Source organism: Ambystoma mexicanum, chromosome 6q (genome assembly GCF_040938575.1).
Source record: "Ambystoma mexicanum isolate Mex_15411 chromosome 6q, UKY_AmexF1_1, whole genome shotgun sequence".
In the NCBI taxonomy this organism is placed as follows: domain Eukaryota; kingdom Metazoa; phylum Chordata; class Amphibia; order Caudata; family Ambystomatidae; genus Ambystoma; species Ambystoma mexicanum.
The window spans coordinates 1,608,071,720-1,608,092,196 of record NC_090937.1 but is presented as its reverse complement, the minus strand read 5'-3'; the positions used below and the strand labels follow the sequence as shown (position 1 = coordinate 1,608,092,196).

At 46.5% G+C, this 20,477-nt stretch overlaps 1 protein-coding gene across 1 annotated transcript in view; it reads left to right on the top strand.

Moving 5' to 3' along the window:
- LOC138515385 (plasma kallikrein-like) overlaps nucleotides 1-11,166 on the top strand; it is a 98,160-nt gene extending 86,994 nt beyond the window's left edge. Inside the window, exons 5-8 of the mRNA XM_069630246.1 lie at nucleotides 1,646-1,790; nucleotides 7,954-8,066; nucleotides 10,332-10,500; nucleotides 11,079-11,166. Coding sequence (XP_069486347.1) covers nucleotides 1,646-1,790; nucleotides 7,954-8,066; nucleotides 10,332-10,500; nucleotides 11,079-11,166 — 515 coding nt within the window. The remainder of the gene's footprint in view (nucleotides 1-1,645; nucleotides 1,791-7,953; nucleotides 8,067-10,331; nucleotides 10,501-11,078) is intronic.
- The last annotated feature ends 9,311 nt before the right edge of the window (nucleotides 11,167-20,477 follow it).

Below are 20,477 nucleotides of genomic sequence, written 5' to 3'. Positions count from 1 at the left end.
CCCCTACGCTCCTTCAGGGCCTTAGCTATCATGGACATACAGTCCTCGCATTCCGAACAATGGTGTTCAGCTCCCAAACACCACAGACAAACTCTGTGAGGGTCAGTCAACGACATCTTTTTCCCACAATCTCGACATTTCTTGAAGCCGGATCGAGGAGTTGTCGGTTCCGACGAGGAAGCCATCGAGTACGGATCGAATGACTCGAGGTAAATAGGATTAATCTGACTAAGAACTGAGCAACGGTATTCCGAGGCACTGAGTAAGCGCGGAAAAAACGGAACTAAGCAACGGACGCTGCGCGCGGGCTTTATAGGCAGGATGACGTCGACGCCGATACGGCGGCTGTCGAGGGACATCGACTCGGAGGACGTCGACGCGCAGCGCCCTCTAGAGAAAACATTTTCCGAGGCCAGCAGAGCTGGAAGGAGATATCCAAGATGAGGAATACGTCGGAGGACACAATCCCTTCGAAATATGCAAGGCATTAAGCTGCATGTACAGCCCACATAGATTCCCATTGGCCATTGGACCTTGACAATACAATGCTTAGGCTTTGGACCTTGCTGATGACCAGAATACTTTAGCCAGACTATTGTTACATATTATTCTATACAATCATTGAGTGCCAATGATTCAGCTGTTACACCAAAACATGCCTTTCTTGAACAAGCGCACCCATGATTATTTGAGCAATGTCTTTCAAATTCCTCTGATATTTGCAGACAATAGGCCTCATTACGGGATCGGCGATAAAACCCACCAGTAGGCGACGGGCTACCGCCAACCATGTAACACCGTTTCCACCGCCTGATGTCCCAGTTACACTGGGATATCATGAGTGCTGGTGGAACGGTAAATCCCCATTCCCCTGGAGTCCTATAGGACTATAGGACTCCAGGGGAATGGGATCGCTGAAGCTCCTGCAACGGTGTTAATGGTGCCGGTGCTTCAGTGAAAACTCTGCTGGCAGGGGCCTGAACTCCCAGCAGGTCAGGCCTGCCGGGAGTACTGTGCACCTACCGGCAGACTTATTTCCGGACCACCAAGCTTATAATGAGGCCCAATGTATCCATTTTTATATTGCTTAGGCAGCTTAAGATACGCTTCTGATTGGCCATAGCCTTAGTCCATCCCTGTGCAAGTAGCTTATTATCCCGTCCTATAGTAAGAAGCTCAGCCCCAGCTGTTACATGGGAACGGACAAAAAGGCCTAGTTCATTTAATGTCTAGAACCAATAGGCTAGGAGTTGGTAGGGGATGCAAAGGGTTTAGGCTCTGATAACCTGCAAGTTCCTGTCTGGATGTTGACATTGCCCAGCAGAATGCTTAGCCCGGGGCATCTTCCTCCTTGATTAGCTAAAGGTTTACCTTAATGAGAGAATGCTGCTTAGCCCTTCTTGGCAGAAATATATTGTAAGACAAAGTCTGTTGCATACCTCATGTGCTGTAGAAAACTGTGTAGAGCGTAGATGTATTTTATTCAAATATTAAAGGGACTGCATTTGACTATTAGGCATCTAAGTCTCCTAAAATGGGCACTATGGATTAAGTATTGCATGGAATTTGTTATTTTGTTATTTCAACTTAACAAATTTAGAAACAGTGTTGATGTCTTTATGCTGAGTCTTTTTTTTCTTTTTAGGCTGTTACCCTAAAACATTTACAGACGTCAATTTTCTTGGAAACGACTACCTGACGCTCGCAGAAGATAACATGGCATCTTGCCAGGATGCTTGTGCCAGGTCCCCATACTGCCAGTTCTTTAGCTACAATAAAAGTACAAATGGGTAAGAGCAGTCAAGCTGGCAAGGGCACTACTGGGTAAAAGGCTGTTGAAACAGATTAAAAGGGTTAGAATTTAATTTAAAAAAATAAGGGTCATATTTATGAGAAGCGGACAAAGGGGCAGGCCCATCGGACACCCAGCAGCCGTCATAACCTTCTCAACTATTTAGAGCAGTGTGCTGCTGATTCAGTGAGAACTGCAGCCCTGTTTCACCTGCAACAACTACATTGTTGGCTCTGCAAAGCCAACTAGTTGTCTGTCCCATGCCTTACTTCTCGTTTTCCATTCCTATATTGTGGAAGTTTAGTGTTGATGTGTGTTAGTTCAAAAAGGTTGTATTTGTATTTTATATAGCAAACACAGGCTAGGCAACAACAGAGTGGTGTACATGTTGCTGGGGGTAACATAGAAGGTAAGGTATATACAACACGTGGCACAGGATGTCCAGGACTTGGGATGGGATGCGAAGAGGGAATGAAAGGAGCATAGGTGGCACCTAGATCATCTACGGAGAGTGAGGTCTTGGGTAACGCCTTGAGCAAAAGCAGTGGCACGGTCTGGATTGCCACTGGGATGGTGTTCCTGTAGGCAGGCCGGTAGCAAGAAAAGTCCTGTTTCCTGTCTTTCTTATTGTGTGACGGCTTTGTCTAATTAAAAACAGAGATATGCAGACTAGGACATTATTAAATCTTGGAGTTATAAGTTGGACGGAACGTCTATAGCAAGGAGAATTCCTCTACCATTCCTGGCTGACCTGTTGGAAAACTTCATTTTGTAGCCCCGCGCGATGTTTATTTTTTGATTGGTGAGTGATCAGCTGAGAGCCATGTCTGTGTGATGTTGAGTATGTCTGATTTCTCCTCTCATAGAAGCGGATGTCGGAGCAGTGTTTCGCAGTGAAACAGGCAGTGGTGTGGAGACGCCTACTGCTGATCATTCCTAAATGTCTCTTCAGCATTGGCTGGCAGGTGGCCGATTTGCTCATTATTCATGTCAGGGTTATCTGAGCGCTCTTAGTTATTACTCTCGTTCTCAAGCAAGGGGAGTCAGCTTTTAGTGCATCTGTTTGATTGTCTTGGTGCCACTGGGGGTTGTCAGTGGCTTGCTGTTTCCTGATGAGAGGAAGACTCAAAGTTGACTCCTGGGGTGATATCCTTCTGGAGGATGCCTCGGTCGGTGGTGTAAAAGGTACGTTTGCTTGGGGGTTGATGCAGTGTCTATTACCCATGCTCTCAGTTATTGGCGTAACTGGTGAGACGGTTCTTCGATGCAGAAGCAGGCATTTGTTTGAGGAGGTATCTGGTGATAAAGGTTGACAGGGATTTTAGGTGGGTATGAATATGGCTGCCTCCAATATCCCTCACTCATTTGTTTGTGGAGGTTGTGCAAGCGGGCTCCTTCACTTATCTGCTTCTTTCTTCTGCCCTAATCCTGCAATCTTTCCATGTTCTAGGCATGATGGCGTCTTGTCATGCACTTGGTAATGGTTGGCGGGGCACCAGGTCTGTAAGGTGTGAACGGTTTTGAGATTCCCTGAGTAATATGTCACACTAACCTTTGCACAATATTTTAGTTGGTAGACGATAGGCTGGAGGATCAAAGGAGTCAAGTTATGTGACAATTCTGCAGTAATTCAGTAATTGATTTGCTTAAGCACAGAGGGGTTGCTAGGGGGGGCTAAAGGGGCTATAGTCCCTGGTCTTTTGGTTGTAGCCCCGGATAGAATCTCAAGAGCTACAACCAAAAGGCTAGCTAGCCCCGAGTCCAAACAGTTCCGACATTAGCATAGCCCCGGGTCTTTTCCAGACCTAGCAACACCCCTGCTTAAGCAGAAGGTAAATCAGGGATTGCCGGTGAATCTTGCTATGCACAAAATAAAATATCTAACTGGGATGTCAAATCCACTGGCTGCAACAAGTGATGGGTTTCAGAAATAGACACGGCTGGTAATGTACGAAGCCTGACTTAGAAGAAATTACTTCGATTGAGAGGACAAGTAGGTCGGCCTGTGCAGTGGTAAAGCACACCACACAATTGCCGAGTCAGGCTATGCAATAGTTGTTCTGATTAAGTAGGCACACCATCTCCAAGTATTCTAAATTGTCCTGGAAGTGAAATAGCTGATCAGGTTGAGACAGTACATACATCCTATGAGACAATAGGTTAGAAGGAGATGTGGCTGTGTAAAGCGTTTGGTTTGCAGTGGTAGAGCAAGTTGAAAGGAGAGGTGATGTGGTTGTGTAACCACGTTCCTGTGTTTTGCCCATGCCGAAGGAATCTGGCAGTAGGTTCAAAGATCACAATTAGCAATGGATACTCCTGGCTGTGAAACCAATTATCAGATTCAGTAGTAAGTGAATCTGGCTATCTGAAAGGGAGATGGCTGTGTAGCAATCGTAACTAGTTGATAGTATAAGTGAGCCTGAATTGCATAGAGTTAGACAACAGCTGAGCCCGGCTATGAAACATTGGATCTGGACAGGACAATGTGTAGATCTGGCTAGGCCGGGGATTTACTTCAGCAATAGATCAGTTTGCCTTTGAGAGGACTCGGATTACACAAACCCTGGACTGGATTGCAGTGGAGATAGTTTTGTAGTTACAGTTGCTGAGTCAATGCAGCAAAGGACTAATCTGGCTATGCAATGGTTACATGAATCAGCAGCAAAGGTACGAATCTGACTATGCAATGGTTACACGAATCAGCAGCAAAGGACGAATCTGGCTATGCAATGGTTACACGAATCAGCAGCAAAGGACGAATCTGACTATGCAATGGTTACACGAATCAGCAGCAAAGGACGAATCTGGCTATGCAATGGTTACACGTATCAGCAGCAAAGGACGAATCTGGCTATGCAATGGTTACACGAATCAGCAGCAAAGGACGAATCTGGCTATGCAATGGTTACACGTATCAGCAGCAAAGGACGAATCTGGCTATGCAATGGTTACACGAATCAGCAGTAAAGGACTAATCTGGCTATGTAATGGTTACATGAATCAGCAGCAAAGGACGAATCTGGCTATGTAATGGTTACATGAATCAGCAGCAAAGGTACGAATCTGGCTATGCAATGGTTACACGAATCAGGCTACAGAAAGGATTGAGTTTGCTAATGCAGCTGTTGATTTGGCTGAGAAGGTGTAGATTTGGGTCTTTTCAACCACTGCGATATATGATTTGGTTCAGGAACAGAGCGGAATTGGCTAGGCAAGAATTTGTTTAACTGGTCATCACCTAAACCAAGGCTACACAAACGTTTATTTAAGTCAGGTGCATCTAATTCTAGCTATGCAGTAAACAGTCTAAGCAAACTCTATAGAAGAAGTGATTTGAGTTTAGCAACAGAAAGTGCAGTTATGATGCATGGAGATATATCAGCCATGTAGCAATTAATTCATTTATATAAGCAATCAGTGAGTCAGCAGCATGAAAAGGTATGGCTATAGATCTACTAATAAAACTCACTGGTGAAATACCTCTGTATGTGGTGTGGGCCGGTGGATCAGGTTACGCAGGGCACTACATTTATACCAGCATTAGAGTAAATTGGACTATGCAGCAATGTCAATAAGTCAGCAGCAAAGTAAGTGTGGCTATGCAATAAGTGATCTGAATTAAGAAAAAGACAATATGGCTATGCAACAATTAGTCTCAGATAAGATTTGATGAGGTAATCAAGTAAGTTACTCCATGCAACAATTGATATGTGATTAATAACACGAATTTAGCTATGCCAATCTGATTTGGAAATTGGTACCAGGAGCTTCTGACTGTACAGCGGGTAAGCAGACATAGATGTAAATTAAATATGCTTATACAATGGAAAGAAACCAGTAGCAGGATATGTTTGGCTTTCCAGCAAGTGAGGGATGGGCTGTGCAACAGGGAAGTGAATATGGCTATGAGAGAATCAGTTTATATTGGCAGTGAAAATAATGGGTTTAAATGGGGCCACATTAGACTGGAAAAATAATGTGATTGGGGCAAGTAAGTCTGACTATGCAACGATCACCATAACAAGGGATTGCGGGGCAGTTTGGGACGCTCCTTATCTTGCTAGCAGGTGGAGCCTCAATAACCCAGATGGAGTGGCCTTGATATCCATACCCAGGGGTCTGCATTGCAGGGAAGTGAGGCAAATACTGAGAAGGTGAGGAAGTGGACATAGCAGAGTGGATACAGGGGCAGCTTGTTGAGAGGCGAGGAGCGCAGGGTCCGAGAGCATGCGTAGTGAAGCAAGTACTGAGAAGGTGAGGAAGTGGACATAGCAGAGTGGATACAGGGGCAGCTTGTTGAGAGGCGAGGTGTGCAGGGTCCGAGAGCATGCGTAGTGAAGCAAGTACTGAGAAGGTGAGGAAGTGGACATAGCAGAGTGGATACAGGGGCAGCTTGTTGAGAGACGAGGAGTGTAGGGTCCGAGAGCATGCATAGTGAGGCAAGTACTGAGAAGGTGAGGAAGTGGACATAGCAGAGTAGATATAGGGGCAGCTTGTTGAGAGACGAGGAGTGTAGGGTCCGAGAGCATGCCTATGGATGGATGCATTCAGTAAGGTAATGGAAGCAGGACCAAGGATAGATTTGAAGTCTAGGAGTAGGAACCTTATGAGGGAGATAGTTTTGCATTCAAAGCCTTCCAGCATTGTGAGTGTGGCTTGGGTTGAGGTGGGGGAGGATCTGGGTGGGTTGAAGATGAAGTGTGTGGAAGAGATGAGAAGCTTGCTTTGGAACACATTGGTTTGGAGAGGAGGCCTGAGGATCAGGCTTGCTCAACAGTCCAGTGTGGTGGGTGAGGTGCAGGCGTGTTCTTGTTATATTGAGGAGGTGTCTGTGTCAATGGGTGTGATGAACTGAAAGGTTTATACGGTCATCCTTGCACGATGGTTATAACCTAAACAGAGCTGGACTACAATATTGAGACTAGCTTAACTATAGCTTCCTTAGCAGAGGGAGTCAATGGCAGGAGAATGCTGTGGCTTGTGCCTATGAATGCTTGAGAAGGTGGTGTTCGTCTCCGTGAACATACAGCTTAGAGGAGCTATAGGCAGTAAGGGCAACAGTAAGGCAGCTGCATCTCCATCTCAGCATCCTTTTCCAAGCATTACGCCTTGCATACAAGTTCCCGGGCTGATGCTTAGTTTGTTCAGGTCATATTGAAGAATATTTTCAGCTAAACTATCACTGGATGAACTGCCTAGGCCTTCACTGTAACTCGGGCCTTGATCCGGGACGAATGGAGTAGGATGAAACAATGATTCAACATTGTTTACCATGGTGGTGACCCCAGAATGCTTAATCCATCATACAATACAGACATATGATTCAAACCCATTTGCCCACGCCTCCTTGCACTCTCTAATGCAGGTCTTAAAAATGGCAGAGGAACATTTGAGAGAGCAAGGGCCTCATTACACGGAAGGCGGTGATCCAGGGTGCTATTAGCACCCTGGACCATGCCGGTAAATTACCGGTCCCGCCTTGGCGGTAAGGGGTTTTACCGCCCCATCCCAAGGTCTGTGGGGCGGTAAATCCCCCTTCCGCCATTGCCCTTCCCCATTCCCATTTCTGCCCCATAGGGCTCTATGGAAATGGGGAAGGCACTAATTACGGCACCGCAATTTTGCGGTGCCGTAATTAGCTCCGAGGTCCCTTAGCGGGTTGGTTTTTAACGCCTGCAAAAAGCAGGCGTTAGAGCACCAACCCACTAAGGGACCTCGTAGTACGGCGGTAAGGGTTAACGGTCACCGTTGCCATTAACGGTGACCGTTAACCCTTACCGCCGTCCGTGTAATGAGGCCCCAAGTCTTTGATCGCAGACGTCTGAACTCAATGTTGCTATTCTTCGCATGGCTGCTGTGGCACTACTATATGGATAACATCCCAGACCTGGGACTGGATGGGTGGGAGGATTACGATGGTCCCAATTGGCATGATGAGTCATTTTACACTCATGAATGTATTCATGTAACATATGATTCTGCTTCTCATTGAAGGTGCACGTGTCCAAAGAATTGAACCTCATCACATGTTCACATTAGCACCAGCAAAGAGGTAGCACTAATGGGTATCTTTATGTCGACAGGTGACCGGGTCAGACACACCGGCGGGCTCCGTTAAATGAGAAGTTTGACGCCATGTTCTCTTTATCTCTTACTTCCAGCCCGCAGTGTTTCCTGAAGTTCAATTTCACCATCGTATCTCCTTCTGCCATACACCTCCAGTTGGGCGTCGAGTCTGGATTCAGCCAGCGGGACTGCTGCACTGGTGATGGCTGTAAGTGTGGGGCAGTGGGTGGATAACGGTCCCACCGTACTGATGCTACTTCATCACCTGATCTTAGACTTCACTGACGTTCATGAGTTGCCTATTCCTAGCTTCCATTAGCAGCTGCTTCACCATAAGTGGCAGCCAATCACAATGCAGCGTGGTGTCATGCCTCCCTCTCTCGCTTCTCTGCTAACCGGCAGTTTTACTTGCTGAAACACTCTTGTATGCAGCTGTCTTTTAGTGAAAGTAGATTAAATACTTGGATGCAGGTGTTTCAGTAAGCCATACCACCTCAATTTAAGCCACTAGGTGTACATAGTATTTGTGCCACACCTAGTATTTTTGCCATGCACCCCTGACCACAGGAGATAATGGTGATAATGCCCCTGTGGCAAACTCTAACGACGGGGTAATAGCACCGGCAACCCTCGATAAATGCCTCTGCTTCGCTCAGGCCTATTAATTCAGACGAAACAGCCGGCTGCTGTGATATTATCACCTAAATGTTTGTTGGTGTGTTGTCCGGGGCGCAGCCGCTAGTGCGCAAAGAATCCTCATGATAGGGAGATTAATGCCCAAAAGACTCAATGCATCTGTAGCTTGCGATCAGGAACACTACACTGGACAGCAATACAAAGCAGATCACAACGGATGCATATTTAGCCCATGAAGGACATATGCAGTGGGGGCTGGTGTGGGCATCAATGCTATGGTTGTGACAGTTGCAGCTTTTGGGAAAGAAAGAAGTTACATCAAGACTGGAGGGGAGAAGAAGAGCTTCCAGGGTGTTATTGGAAGATGGTTGGGGAGTTTTTCTTATTTCTTTAATGGTTTAGACCAGGGGGTCTCCAACCTTTGGCTCTCCAGATGGGTTGTACTACGACTACCACCAACTTTAGCCAGCATAGTCAATGCTGAGGGATCATGGGAATCATAGGCCCAATGCATGTTGCAAACTGCAGATGCAGACCCCTGGCTTCGACCATTCCTAAAGCTCATCAGACACCACCATTGGACTCAAGGACAATAATAGTGGGGAGATAATGGGCCGCCACCTTGTTAAACTCTCTGATGGTTCTGAAGTGAAGACATTCCTTACTGGTGGGGCATGTATATGGAGAGCAAAGAGCCTACAGATGACCCTGTGGTCAGAGGAATGAAGCTGCGAAGTCTTTCCGTGAATGCTGATTTTGTCTTGCTGTAGGCCTTCTCAGACATTCATCAACCTTCGTAAGGCTTGATTGCACAATTGCCTGCCTCATGAATGCAGCTGTAGAGAAAAAATGAAGCGGTCCTTGGGTCAACTCTAACCCTGCAGTGACTCTGCAGTGCCATGGAGCTGAAAATATTGACATGAGCGGCACTGCAATCAGATTGTTTTTTGAAACACTTTGGCCAATGCTTAACCCCTTAAGTGCCAGCGGTGAGGTATCTCGTCCTTGGGATTGTTGCCAAGGATGAGATACTTCGCCTTTGGCATCTAAGGGGTTAATGAAAGAGAAAACGTTAGAAGGCACTGAATGGCGCCATACCGAAATCACCGAAAAAGGCCTTGGCACTGGGGCTGGGGGACCCATGGCAGTTTTAAAGATTGTCTGGTCACGCAGCCTTCACAACACACGGCAGTCGCATCATTTTCAAGCATGTTACTTAACTATTTCGACTGGATCCAGACCTTCAGCTCAGATCTAAAAGGGATCCATTCAAATGTTTATGAGGCAGCCCAGAGCGCAGGGAGTCCTTACACATTTTTAATGAGGTGCTGTTTTGACTAAAGTTTCTTGTACCTTTCATTCATATTTCGCCTGACCCTAATTGGTAGCCCTTATCCCTTTCTCAGGTACTTCTTATTTCTTTTAGAGTTTGTGCACATTTACATTTGTATTCATTGAAACTCCATTGATTTGTAGTACCTGTAACATTGTGGTTTTGACGTTTCTGAAGTTCAACCTTGTGCTCTGACCAGCTACTAAAAAGAGAGCATCCTACTAACTATAGGAACTGGCTGCTTCACTTGCCAGAGATAAATGAGAACCTGGCCTTGAGTTGGAGACCTAGCTGAATGTGCTCCTATTAACGATAGAAACGGTCTGCTTCACTTGCCAGAGATAAATGAGACCCTGGCCTTGAGTTTGGGACCTAGCTGAATGTTCCAGCCTTTAGGAACAGGTGTATGGCGTGTGTGTTCATATGGATACTGGCGCATTGGCTTGATTCCTAGCTAGTGGCCTGACTCAAGATCCTACTGAGTTTACTTCTATTTTGTTTCAGGTCACCAGGGGTGCGCAGGAGTCCTCATTCCTGACATGAATTTAGAAGGCACACTCATCACTGAGTTTCAAGCATCTGATGTGGTTAAATGCCAGCTGGCCTGCACAGAGAACCCTCATTGCCACTTTTTCACCTTTTCCACCAATAATTGGAGCGTAAATAATTTCAGGTGAGATATGCCCAGTCTGATTGGTATAGCCTTTACATGATGATCTGTGTAGTCCTGGAATTTGGAATGGGCTTTTTAGCTCTCTCTATGTACACCATGCAATGCAGTGTAAGCTAGCTGGTATAATAGAAGGCCTTCCATTTTTTCTATAGTCCTTTTGTAAGGTTTTATATATAGACTGATCATCCCCGTGCACAGAAAAACAGATAGCACCCATTTCCACAATCAGCGATATCTGGAACAACTCTAACTGCAATTTTGCAATCAATTATGACACAAGTTAATTAAGGGTATCCAGCACACCGGCCTTAGAATTAGATGCCACAGGAATCTGACATCTTCTCTGCTTTACTTCGATCTTAAAGAACAGAATTGCATTACATCCTCCGGCTCTTCACTGCTCACATCCCCACTGTTCTTGCTCCTCAGATCCATGTACTGCTAATAGTTCACCCATGATTTGGCCTCGGCAAAATGCCTGACCCAATTATGAAAGTAGATCATTGGAGGGGAACCCACATGTTTTCAAATGCATTTTTCTTTTCTTTTAATACTTTATTTCATGGTATTCTTTATAGTGCGGGCCTAATTCGCGATCAGCGGAGCTCTGTCCAGAATGTGTGCAGCCAGCGTTTGGGCTGGCATCTTTTAACAGTAGCGCAGTAATGCGAGTGCAGGTCTGTGCTTCGGTGTGTGAATCCATTGATTCGCTCTTGGTCAAGTGTTGTTGAAAAAGCCAATGTTTAGAGAGCTTTATGAAAATGGAGAATTGTGGGATCATTCTGAGCCTATACCAGGATCGAGTTGCAGAGGGTGCGCGCATGACAAGAGAAGGATTATTTTCAGGTCCCCTCTATGCGGACAATTCCAAGCCGGTTGTCGAGTTGTTGTACGAGGAGCATGCTCCACCAGATATGTGGAGCTAAGCTGTCAGGTATGCTGGTCTGCTATTCATTACTGCTTTGTAGATGATACAAGCAGTCTTTAACAGTACCCTGGACTGCAAAAGGAGCTAATGAGGTTTGCGTAGGAGAGGGGTGATTCAGTCAAATTTCCATAATAAGACGTGCTGCAGCGTGGTGGACTGATTTTAGGGGAGCCAAGTGAGCAGCTGGGAGCCCTGACAGGAGGGCATTTCCCCCTCAATCGATGTGCAGGACAACAAGTGCCTGCACTACTGTCCAGAAGACCTGTGGCAGGATGAACGGTTTGATTTTGTGAAGGGTGAAGATTTGGATCAAAGCCATTTGGGCCTTCTTAGTTATGTGTTTCTGGAAGGATAAGCTGCTGTCAATGGTGAAGTCTAAGGATTTTGCTGAATCCAAGCGTTGTGAATCCAATTTCTCGAGGCACATGTCACTGAGCCATTGTTGGATGAATTGTTGTTTTTCAGGAGTCCCAATGAGGGCGAATTCAGTTTTGGATGGATTAATTTTGAGGTAAACAATCGACATCCAGGACTGGATGATGTCTAGGTAATCGCAGAGAAGACTGACGTCATGTGGGCTTTTTACTGTCATGTACAACTGAGTATCCCAGAGTACTGGTGGATGGTTATATCGGGATCTTTGACGATTGTGCTTGGAGGTTCCATGTAAAGGTTCAAAAGGATTGGTGAGCAGATGGAGCCTTGGGTACACCATAGGAGACTGGTATTTGCTTAGAATGCAATGTGTTCATCTGCATGTCCTGGTGTCTGCCTGAGCGGTAGGAGGTAAACCAATTAAGGGCAGCGCCAGAGTGCCCCATCAAGTGGGCAAGGAGGTAGAGGAGGATACAGTGATCAACAGTGTTGAATGAAGTTAAAAGGTCAAGGCGGATGATGAGTCGTGAGTTGCCCTTATCAATGATTTGCAGGGCAACATCCACCAACTGCATGGAATTTGTCTCAATGCTACACTTGGGGCAGAACCCTGACTGATGGTCATTTGATAGGTGAAGTTGTTTGATTCTGGAGAGTAGTTGTGTAGCGACTACTTTTCCAATGATATTGGCAATAAACAGGGAGTTGGTAATGGGCTGGTAGTTGGCAGGTGTTCTGGGTCTAGGGTTGTTTTTTTTAAAAGAGACCATATTAGACCAGTCTAGAGAGTGTCCGGGAATGTCCCTTCTATGAGGGAGGCATTAATGATGCTGAGGAGCGCACTGAGCACCGGCCCATCAGTTGATTAATGATGGAGGCCAGGATGATATCCTCAGAGTAGGAAGTAGGTTTGAGGGAGGCAATTATTTTTAGGAGGTCTAGGGAAGAGAGGAGAACATTTGGCTCAGAGGGTCAGTGTAACTGTTGGAGTGCAGGGCGCTCTAATGCTGTGGAAGGTTAATTTGATGATAAAAAATATTGATTCCTTTGCATTTTTTCTGAGTTGCTGGTACCACGGGGTTGGTGAACGTTTGGTACAATGCTTTACTACTTCAAAGAGAGATTTGCTCCTGTTGGAGGCTGCCATGATGGTGGTGGAGTAGTAAGCAATTTTGGACTATGTAATAAGAATCCTATAGATGGCGCTGAGAGATTAGAGGGAAAAGTGTGGTTTGAGTATGGCGGTCGGCTTGAGACATGGGGGCGTTAACATTTCTGAGAAAGATATTATAAGAGTGTGCTAATTTGGCAGAGGGGGTAGTAAGTTGGAGATGTCGACAATGAAAGAGACACTCCTGTGAGGTGGCCTGTAGATAAGGCTGAAGGTGGTGGATTCCTTGTGAGATAAAGGGAACCAGCAGGTGATTGACTTGAATGAGCTTGTTTCTGAGAGAGGGGATGATGGAGTGTGGAAAATCACTCCTGTCGATGATTGTCACATCGCCCCTGCCCTTCCTGGCCTGTCGGCATGTTGGATTCAGTAGCCGTGCAGTAGTAGGATGTCAACAACATAGGGGGAGAAAGGGATAGAGCATGTTTCAATGTTGAACAGGATGTCAAGGTTGTTGTACGAGATGAGGTAGACAATCTCTGCAGTGTGAGTGACTGCTGAGCGAGCATTGATCATGAGAGGGTGTGTGTGCGTGGTCCCTGGGTGTTAGATGGGGCAAAGGGCGATATTGATGAAGTTTGCAAGGGTAGTTTGCTGTGGCTGCCCAGGGCGCCTGGCCATTCAAACCTTTGTGAGGGTGTGATAAGCAGTAGAGGGAGGAGGCACATGGTGATTTCTTTTGACAAGTAGCAGTAGTAGTGACTACTTTTCAGGTAAAAGGCAGGATAGCAAGGTCTGGCCCCAATAAGGCACAAACCAGGAGGGTCCTTGTCTTCGTCCATCCTTTGCTTTGCTGAGGACGCCAGTGATAAGGATGCCCAATGAGGCTCAAAAAAGCACAAATAGGTGATGTCCTTGTCTTTGTACGTCCTTTGCTGAGGGCGCCAGCAATGAGGACACCTAAGGAGGCCTGGTGAAGTAGGTGGTTGGCAGAGCAGCTGAGTGGTAGGGCCTGGTCAGGTGGCCAGCAGCCTACTCAATTCTGTATGGAGCTAGCCTAGAGTCCTTAAGCAGCTGCCTGAAAAGCATAAAAACTGTTGGTGGGCGGAGCAGCTCAGTGGCCAGGTGTAGTCTGGTGACCAGAAGCCTACTCAACGCTGTCTGCCTGGAGTTGGCCTAGAATCCTTAAGTAGCTGCTTGGAGGGTGTGAACATTGGTGGTTGGCAGAACAGCTGAGAGGGAGGGTCTGGTCACGTGACCAGCAGCCTACTCAAGGATGCCTGAGTGGAGCTGCCCTAGAGCCCTTAAGCAGATGCTTGGAAGGTTTGAAAACTGGAGGTGGGTGGAGCAGCGGAGTGGCAGGGCCTGCTAACCTGACCAGCAGCCTACTGAATACTGTCTGCCTGGAGCTGGGCTAGAGTGCTTGACGAGCTGCCTGGAAGTTGCGAAATCTGGTGGTGGGTGTAGCAGCTGAGTGGAATGGCCTGGTCACGTGAACAATCTACGAAATGCTTTCTGCCTCGACCTGGCCTGGAGTCCTGAGTAGCTGCCTGAAAGGCGAAAAAATGCTGGTGATTAGAGCAGCTAAGTGACCGGGCCTGGTTATGTGATCACCAGCCTACTCAATGCAGTATTTTTAGTGCAGTTTCCACTGACCGTACAAAGGTAATGTCCTATAAGAAAAGAAACACCCAAAAACATAGAGCAAAGGTACTTGGTCCTGCATTGTTTGTTTCCATACACCCCAATTTCTATTGGCTCTACAGCTGTAAGTCGCACGAGAGATTTACGACTCCGTTCTGTGCAGGGATAAAGTGCGCACCCCAACGAGGCATATGACTGACACCGCAAACAATCTCCCTACCTCCAGTCTCACATTGTCACTTGTTCCTATTCTTTTTAGTCTCTTTGTCCCCAACAGTTGCTGAAAACAAGTTTGGGTACCTTTGTATATAAATACTGATGATAGGCAGGCCTTTTTCTTGAAGGATACTAGAATTCATTACCATCACAGCTAAATAAATAGTGCAATCATCAGGTGATCGCAGAAGAATTGAGTATAACTAAATGGTGGACCTTCACCAGGGGTCTCTATTGTGTCGTAGGTGACGGCCACACAAGTTAGGGGACCAGAGCTGAAAGCAAGTGTCTCTACAACCGCACAGGTCACCTAGCACACAACAGACCCCAATGTAAAGGGTTCTAATTCCATCAGACCTCATGCGGGGCTTCCAGTGCCACACCTTATCCACATCTCCTTTGCCGTGTGCCCAGTGTGTACACAACATAAAGGCAAGCTTGGAATGCATCCTTCATCAGCGGTTAGAGACCCCAAATTCAGACCTCTTTTGGTGGTTACAGATGGCGTTCTGCACTTTCTGACTGTCTGAGGAGAGTAGAACATGTTCTTATGACGTGTTAGTAACTGGAAGTAGGGCAGCTCCGTTGACCCCCCCTGTGTTCTGTCTTCATCAATCACAAAACAGCCAGGATGATGCGTCCCACACTGCACTGAAGCACATTATTATTGCCCTGCGCGGCCTCTCTGAGAGACGCGACATACGCGGCCTCTCAGAACACTGAGAGATGCTACATGTGTGGTCTCTCAGAACACTGAGAGACATTACATGCGTGGCCTTTCAGAACACTGAGGGACACACAAGCGCGGCCTCTCTGAACACTGCAAGACGCTACATGCGCGGTCTCTCAGAGCACTAAGAGACACTACATGCACCAAAAGCCAGCACAGATCCTCCACACAGGATTTATCTCCGAGACTATTCTGGTCTGAATACAGGGCACAGCATACCGAGTGACAGGACATCTACATACAGTGATTTTCACCTAAAACAGAGAGTGCCTACATGTTTATGATTGTTTATTGAATTTATATAGCGCTTTAAGCCGAAGTGCTTTACAATATAACAACAGGTACAAGAGTAAGAGAAGCATATTACAACATGAGTCAAGTCATTAGATCAACATGTAGAACAATTTACAAGGAGGAGGGGAGAGTGGGGGAAGGTGAAGGGGGTTCCAGAGTTTGTATTGTGGTCTGGGAGTGGGAGGAAGGGGGAGGGGAAGGGGAAGGGAAGGGGAAGTGGTCTGGTGACCTTAATCAGTGGCGAATTTGAGGTCCTGAGGTAGGGGAAGGAGGGGGAGGGGAAGATTTAGAAGGGGAGAGGGGTAGGGAAGGGGATTCGGGGGGAGTGAAGAAGAAGGGCTTTTAGGGAGGAACGGAAGGAGGAGTACGTGGGGGAGGAGCGGATGGGGAGGGGGAGGGAGTTCCAGTGTTGGAGGGCCAAGAGTTGGAACGAGCAGAAGCGCGAAGAGGCACATGGGGCTGGTGGTACAGAGAGGAGGTAGAGGTCTGCAGAGCGGAGAGAGCGGGAGGGTGAATAAAAAGAGAGGAGGGAAGAAAGGTGGGGGGCAGGTCATGGAGAGTTTTGTAGACAAGGAAGAGGAAATGAAATTTCAGTTGTGAGAGGAAGGGAAGCCAGTTGAGTTGAGAGAGGGAGGAAGAAATGGAGTCTCGAGGGCCGAGGAGACATAGAGTACGAATAGAGGAGTGGTAGATGGATTTTAGGGGAGTTAGGCGAGAGACAGGGAGTCCAAAGAGGAGAGAGAAATGAAATGAATCACTCCATTAATTGGGACAGGCAAATTATCAGTATGGAACACGCACGCCTTTAATTGCATAACAGATATTTTCCTCGCTAATTCTCGAGGCTACGACTCCTTTGCTGCCTACAGCTCTTATCCCTCCTGATGAAGGCTGTCCTTTTTAAAAAAATCTCAGTGACCCAGTCAGCAGAGACGCGAGTGGCTTGAGTCGAGGAATTCCCCACAATGGATTACATACTATCCTTTTACTAGTTGGCGTTTGGCCAATTCATTTATTAATTTACAATGTTCTTTACACCACTTTCCTTGTGTAATGCGGCTGTTTTATTTCCATGCTCTTAAGAATGATTGTCTTTTTTGTAACCCCTTTCATTTGTACATGCTGTAATGTCTCCATTCATGGGTAAGATGTTGGCTCCTTTTTCAGGTGGCACCGATGATGTCTGACGTATTGTTTTGAATTTTTATTTGTTATTTTCATTTTTGCACAACACATTAAATGAACTTCTGATAAGAAATGTGCACGTGTGTAGGATTGCCCTTAGGTAGTTTATTTTACTGTGGTAACTCCTTTGCTATATACATCTGAAAACCTTTTATAAAAGAGACAAGCCCGTGTCCATATAACTGTGCCATATATACATTCCACCGACCCGCCCATATTAAGGCTCTCCCATACCTGAGTCACTTATCTGAGTCACCCGTCTCCAAGTAATGCTGGTCTCAGATTTTGCATCAAGTGGAAGCATATTGGGTAGTCTAGCTCTGATAAAGTGGACATTGAAAGTCCCTGGAACCAAGTTGCTATCCTCCCTGGAGGCCAGTCTCCCCTGCAGCGAGCTGATGTTTCCCCCTGCCACCATCTGCATCTGTCCTACTGTTCATGATGGATAACTGAATACCATCTTTTCTACCTGTCTGCAGGCGCACCTGTTCCCTTCGGAGCAGTCAGTCGGGGATTCCCAGCGGAATGACTCATTTGGACCATGTCCTTTCCGGGTTCACGAAGAAATCCACAGAGTTTCAGAAAAGTGAGTGAGCGACGGCTGGACCCCGGGCGTGGGATCTGCACCAGGCCCTGGATTACCCTAGATTCAAGTCCTTTGCCTTCTCAGAGCTTTGCCATTCCTTTGGTCCAGGGCCACCCATTGTGACATGTGTGTTGTCAATGTCGCTGGGGGCAATAGGGTTGATAAAATGATGACTAAGTTAGAAAAGAATGCTCTAGATTAGAAGATGGCAGGTGTAGCCGGGAAGTGCCTTATAACCTTTGGAGTACAGACATCCTGAGATGGGAGGGGGGGCTTGAAAGTCATAAAGTAGGTGACTATGCAGCATATGAGGAGAGAAGGAGTCACTAAGGGCTGCATAGGGCTGGTTAGCAGAAAAGGGGAGGCTATGGAGACAGCAGGGCAGAAGGATTCTAGTGCATAGGATTCGCGAATTCAGAGGTCAGTGCTCAGGCTATGCCTTTAAAGCTTCGTAGCTAAGGTCCACCAGCCCAACAGGCCAGCTGAGAAGACATGCTCAGTGAGAAGGGGTTACAAGGGGAATGCAAATACACAGCCTTGACATTTCCATGTCAGCAAATGCCTGCCTGGCAGGTGTTGTGGGTGTTTCTGTGTCTATTTGCTCGACCTGCAAAATCACCTTTAAATATGACCGTGTATTTGCATGAGTGCAAACTCTGCCGAAGCATCTCCTCAAATGCATTTGGCGATCATTTTTCTTCTAAATCGATTTTGCATTTCTGGGTGCATGGTTACACCTTCGCTCGAAAGCGATAGGAACTGGGGCTAGAAATGAAAGGGCTGGGAGGTAGACGAGAGATTGCAGGCCCTGTGCTCAGCCAAGACTTAGGGGGTTAAGCTGCTAGGCTTTCCATAAAGGTAAGCGACTTCAAACTGTGCCCTTTCAATTTAAGATCCGCGAACACCTATCAAATGTTGGGGGGTTCACACTATCCCTTGTTCTGTGGTGCCATTCAACTCTTCGAGTTTGTAGATGATATTTTCATACGATAATACCTCTAATAGCTGATATGTGTGGAATCCTCCTTTTAGTGTGTATACTTAGTTTGTGCCACGGGTAACCCCGGTGTTAACAAATATGTTAAGCAAATATTAAAAAGATCATTCTTCACACATTAACTTTTAGAGATATTATTGAATAATAAAATTGTTTAAAAAAAGTTGAACCTCATCACAGAGGACAGAGTGCATTCCGAACCCTATCAGAGGTTCGCGAATAGGAAACAGGTGGTCCTCTTTCGCCTCGCCTAAAGAATCTATACCAAAGCGGATAAACTGATGAAGGCACGGGGAAATGGCTTTAATAGAGGTATCTATAGTTGCATTGCATCAGCTGTTCGTTCTAATGGTCAGAGACAGGACACAGAGTACATTCACACACCAAGGCAGGCTCGGGGTCAGAACTCTACTCTTAGTAACTTGGGCCGGTGCAACGAAGACGGATCTATGTGATCACTGTGCCGCCCATAATGTCTACTTTCAAAAAGCCAACTACCATCCTGGAGCGCGCAGTGATCAAATAGATCACTGTGCCCCGCATTCCCCTCTTTCCTCCCCCCTTCCCACTTACCTTGACGGCTCCTGCGGCGTCAGTTCTCTCCCGCTAACGTGGGTCTGAACTGGCACCCGCAGGTCCTTTTTTCTTATTTTTATTTTTGTACTTTTTTCTTTTATTGTCCCTTGCAACCCCTGCCTCACATCACACTGACTAAGAGGCGCACATGACACCCCCGCAATCCCTGCTCCCCTTAGTCTGCGTAATGTGAGTCGCAGTTGGACTAATAGTACTGGTCGCTTTTTTTTAGGCGACATTTTGGTACTATCCCAAGAAGACTTTTTCCACCTTAGACTAGCCATCTGGCAGTCGGACCCAGGGTCCACTTTTGGGACCACTCCTGCAACCATGGCTTCCTGCTGGTAGTGCCAGGCTATGATTCCCTTTTTGTGGAAAGACCCTGCTTATTAAATCATGTGTACTATAATAAACATATCAGCAGACTTAGGGCTAACTTACCAGGTGGGGGCACAATACACGGGACAAGGATCAGCGCTTTGGAACAACTGCAGCAGTGATTAAGCACATAGTAACATATAGTCTGTGTGATTTATTTATTTCATTAATAAAAATCAAAGAAAGGAAATGCATTTGTGGCACAAAATCTTTAAAAAATGGACCATTCATAAAATGCGGGGGACATGCATCCTTTACAAGGGTGTGAGAGAATGTGACTTGAAGACCAGATGCTGCAAGGGAAGGTGGAAACATAACCAAGGGACGAGGACAGGGCAGAATAACATAGGAGCAGAATGGTGGAGGACGTGCTGAATTAATGATGGAGGCATGTCGGAAAAGTTTTGTAGAACTATCCCTGAAGGGTGCAGGTACAGGAAAACAGTGTAATGCAGTAGCGTACAGTGGTAGGAAACAATTTCTTCAGAAAGGAGGAGTGCTCCGAGGTTGGATTTATAAAGTGGTAGAGTTGGAATAGTACAGAGGGGGAGAGGAAGAGCATTCCAGTGTAGGGGAGCGAGGAGGGAGAGCGAGCAGAAACTAGAAGGAGTGCCGGGCACTCGAGTGGTGGCAAGGAGGTGAACCAAAGATGATAGTAACCGTGAGTAGGAGAGATTGTAGTGGGATGAGAAGATAGGTAGGGTGGGGCGAGTTAATGGGTAGTTTGAAGATGATAAGAAGAAGTTTATAATTAGCCCTTTGTTTCATAGCTAGTGAGCCAATCTGGCGATGGGCAGAGTGTTAGGCAGAATCCTGTGCAGTGCCCTTAGGGACCACTACACAACATTAAGACTATAAGTGGCAATACAATTTCACCTTTGATACAAGCTTGTACTACACTGTTAAAGTGTTAGCAGTAGCGGAGCAGCCAGGCTTATCTCAAGAGTATATGAGCAA